This window comes from Rhinopithecus bieti, unplaced genomic scaffold, assembly GCF_001698545.2.
Source record: "Rhinopithecus bieti isolate Rb0 unplaced genomic scaffold, ASM169854v2 scaffold_2554, whole genome shotgun sequence".
NCBI lineage: Eukaryota > Metazoa > Chordata > Mammalia > Primates > Cercopithecidae > Rhinopithecus > Rhinopithecus bieti.
This window is the reverse complement of record NW_016804196.1, coordinates 226,649-231,116: the sequence shown is the minus strand read 5'-3', so window position 1 is coordinate 231,116 and position 4,468 is coordinate 226,649. Positions and strand designations below refer to the sequence as shown.

The 4,468-nt window shown below is 44.1% G+C and overlaps 1 protein-coding gene across 1 annotated transcript; it reads right to left on the bottom strand.

Annotated features, from left to right (window-relative positions):
• Window positions 1-594: 594 nt before the first annotated feature.
• On the bottom strand, window positions 595-4,186 carry PMAIP1 (phorbol-12-myristate-13-acetate-induced protein 1). The gene is made up of 2 exons (XM_017867126.1): window positions 3,893-4,186; window positions 595-1,480 (listed from the first exon to the last, which is right to left on the bottom strand). Exons 1-2 carry the CDS (start codon window positions 3,948-3,950, stop codon window positions 1,374-1,376), a joined length of 165 nt encoding a protein of 54 aa, XP_017722615.1. The 5' UTR covers window positions 3,951-4,186; the 3' UTR covers window positions 595-1,373.
• Window positions 4,187-4,468: the final 282 nt, after the last annotated feature.

Genomic DNA, 4,468 nt, shown 5'->3' with positions numbered 1-4,468 from the left:
ATATGTGGAACTTTCATTCTAGATGAGAACTATCTGTTCCTTTTTTTTAAGAAAAGTATATTCCAATTATAAAAATATTCTTAATTTATATTAAAAAGTCCTTGTAGGGTTACACTAACTAAAAATGTGACAAGGAGCAATTTTCCAAATCTTTAGAAAACTTCTTTAGAACATTCATTCTGGTCGGGAGCGGTGCTCAAGCCTGTAATCCAGCACTTTGGGAGGTCCGAGATGGGAGGATCACAAGGTCAGGAGATCGAGCATCCTGGCTAACACGGTGAAACCCCGTCTCTACTAAAAATACAAAAAAAACTAGCTGGGCGAGTGGCGGGCCGCCTGTAGTCCCAGCTACTCGGGTAGGCTGGAGGCATGGAGGAATGGCGGGAACCGGGAGGTGGAGCTTGCAGTGAGCTGAGATCTGGCCACCTGCACTCCAGCCCGGGGGACAGAGCGAGACTCCTGTCTCAAAAAAAAAAAAAAAAAAAAAAAAAAAAAAAAAAAAAGAAAACATTCATTTCTTATCAAGTTACTTCTGAATATTTGTTTTACTAAGTTTTGAAAACATCAATTAAAAATCAACTTCTTTTTTCTTTTAATTATCCCTGGTTATACAAAATCCCTGTGTTCTTTTATTATATTGAATGTTCAGTCTACCGATTTACTGGCCCCAAGTAACCCTCCTATACTTCTAATCCAATTTTTTCAAAGTTATTTTCCAGTTTTCCATGGTTTCCACTAATGCCCAACAGGAACACATTGAATGAAAGATCATCTGAACAGAAGCCATACAATTTGAGTCAAAAGAAACAAATGATTTTATGTTATGTAGTGACCTAAGAAATTAACATTGACTCTAACATTTCAGTGTTCTCAGAATGAATTTTTTCCTTATAACAAGGTAATATGTATAAACTGAATCATATACATGGTGCTGAGTTGGCATTGAAAAGCAAAACATCAAAAACAGCAACAACAAAGCACTGAACTGTGTCTTCCCAGACGCCCAGTCTAATCATCGGTCATCTCCCTTTACACCAGGCCAGCAGTAACCTTCAGCAAAAACACTAGAACAATTCTCTAAGTAAAAAAGAAATGTGTCAATAATTACTTCTTTATTTTCAAGGGTCTTCCATTCTTGCTTTAAAACAAACAAAGTGATTTTATAATGTTCTCTCATCCCAAAGAATGATAATCTGGGAAATCTCGAGCAGAAATTCACTTTGATGTATTCCATCTTCCGTTTCCAAGGGCACCCGTGAATGTGCCTTCACATTCCTCCCAATTACAATGCAATCTTTCTTCAAATTGATGAAACGTGCACCTCCTGAGAAAAATTCTCGTTTGGAGTCCCCTTATGCAAGTTTTTGATGCAGTCAGGTTCCTGAGCAGAAGAGTTTGGCTATCAGATTCAAAAGTTTCTGCCGGAAGTTCAGTTTGTCTCCAAATCTCCTGAGTTGAGTAGCACACTCGACTTCGAGCTCTGAGAAGGAAAGCAAAATATGGACATTAACACTGATGACATTACAAACTGTAACCAGCAAGACCTAATACGCCCACACTAGTGACAAACTGAGTATCCCACGAAGCATTTCTCTTAACTTTGGCTTTATATGCACCTGTTTTCCAAATGGAAAACACACACACACACACACACACACACACACACACACACACATTGTGACTCACCGAAAGCAATCGTTGAAGTAAGAATAAAGACATTTACTTCGAGTTTTTTAAAAATGCATCCTGGATGAGGCAAGTGTTACCTTACTTTCAAATATGTCAAATAGTACAAAGAGTAGCACTAGTCATTTTACCAGCCTTAGATGATGTCATCTTTTTCTCTTTCATTTAAGGTTGGCTGGGAAACAGAAGTCAAGTTCTGTGTGGCTTTCAAGTAGGATTTGATTTTCAAATGGCAATAATTTACAGCTTAGGTTATACCCTCATTATATAGGCAAATCTAAATGTATTCTTTCTCTCGTTAAAAAACTCTGTTATTTTCTCATAAAAGATTCATAAAATCTTATTCTAAAATTAAGTCCACATTCTCTAAAATAATTTAAACATTTCTATTTTAATGTAACCCCACTTCTTCCTATAACCCCATTCTGTACCAATCCTTTGCCTTTATGGGAATGAGAGGAGCAGAAAATAAGTGATGTTTAATTCACATATTTACTACTTTTGGAACTGAGTTATTCTAAACTGAATATTAAGAAAATAATGCTTATAATTTCCAAGTACACTTTTTTCAGTAAGTGCAGTTAACATTATACTGACTATAATATCATATCTATACCGACTATAATTTCAATTTTCTTGAATATTTCAAAGAGCAGCTTGAGGTCTTCTGGGTTCACTTCACGACTACAAACATTAAAAATCATGATTACAAATTAAAATCTGGTCTATTTTATAAATTGACCCTGAAAATACTATATTTAGGTTCAAAATAAATCAAAGCTGTAAATATATAGTAAAGCAAAATTTTAAACATATATTTCAACCAATTTCTCTCTACAAGAGGTGAGTGAAATCTTTCCTAACTCCTACACCAAGAGACCTAATAAATCTCCTAAGACGTTATTCTTTATGGGCTACAGGATCAAACATTTTGGGAAGTATTTACATAGACATGTTGTCTACAGAGATTGAGACATATTAATGCACAGTCCTAAAAATAAAAAAGAGACACCAAATAACATTCAGCATCCAACACTGGAAGCCCTAAATTCTAAGTGGAAAAGTGATCCCTTTCACCAAAACTGTAGAAAACAAGGCAGAAAATAGTTCCTGGTCACTTCCTTCATGTTTTAAAAATTGCAGTTACACCCCTATAAATGTATTAGTATCAATCAAATCAAGTTTAAGGGGAACTTTGTGCTGCTTCTTATTCTCGGGAATTAAGTCGGACCAGAAAGTGCTATGCACAGGTAAGATCCTTCAGGAAGAAACACGGTCAGAATCCTAGGACATCACAAAAGGTAGACAAAGTTTTTTCCATCCTACACAAGAGCCAGACACTGTTACCAACTTAGGCATGAGACTGTTAGCAACTTAGGCATGAGCCTGTTACCATCTTAGGCCTGTTACCAACTTAGGCATGGTCACATTTGCAAAGTACCACTTCCACTTCCTTAGTACGCCCCAGGAGCTCTATAAAATGAAAGTAACTTAAAAGGGGGGGGGGGCGTATAATCGTCTGATGCAATAGCAGTATGGCCCACACAGATTTCGGGCTCTGGTTAAATTTAGAAAAAGGATGGGGCCTGGGCGCTGGCCTGAAAAGTTATGATGGAGTTGTAAGTATGGGGGCGGGGAGTGAGAAAGAATGAATGAATGAAAAAAGGGAGCGGACTAACTCCTATTCTCCTATCCCCACCTCCCACAAGATCGATTATTTAAATGTTACAAGATTTTCTAGGCTCCTGAACACTGGTTGCCCTTGTGGGGCCGTCTCTGGAAGGGCTGGGAGTCCAGGCGGTCTCCGGAGTCCTCTCTTGCCCCTTCTGCCGCGACAATGACTTTCTCCCAGAAGCAGCCGCCTACACTTGCACTTGTTCCTCGTGGCCCCGCGGAAGGGCAAGTGGGGAGGAGGAGAGGAGCTTTTTGCCTCTGGTGAAATGCAGCTGCATCCCAATCCCTAATCCGGCTTGGTCCCTCGCCGTCCCTGCCGTCCCTGCAGTCCCAGCCGTCCTGGGGAAAACCCCCGAAGAACTTTCTGGAGGCGCCCCTAAGGCTCGCGCCAGGGCGCAGACCTGGCCCGACCTTGAGCCCCCGCGCTGTCTGTGCCCGAGCACCGACGGGCTGAGCCCGCCCCGACCGAGACCTCCACCTCGGCCCCGACTCCGCCCAGCCTTGGTCTTCGCTGGCCCCAGCGGGTCGGTACCTGCCTGAGCCCGCGCTGGGCTCGGTTGCGCGTTCTTGCGCGCCTTCTTTCCAGGCATCTCCGCCGGTGCCGCCGCCCACTCAGCTACAGAGCCCGGGAACCTCGGTCTCCAACTGGAGCGCGTCGGACGTCTGCAGGACGCGAGCTGAACACCAACAGACCCGCGGGCAGGGGTGCCGGGATTGACTACTCGGACGCGCAGAGCTGCCAAGTACACTCGGTGAGTGCCCGGGAAACTCTGAGGTCCCCGCGCCAGAGACCACGCTTTTGTCCAATGAGAGCTTCCCCGGTGACGTAGGGAAACTAGACGCCGGGCACGCCCCTGTCCCCGCCCCACAGAAGGCGCTCCGGGAGCGGACGCGCGACCCAGGCGGGCGGGGAAGTACCCCGCCGAGCGCGACCTGCCCGGACACGCTCCCGACCCGCGGCGGCGCCGACCCGCGGCTGGGGGCGCAGAGCCCTCGGCCGCGAAATTACTTCCTTACAAAACGGGGTGGGAGGAGAAGGGGGTCGGCTTTGACCATCTGCAAACGCTGGACGTCGTCAGCAGCCGTGGTGGCGGGAGCTGGGAGTGGC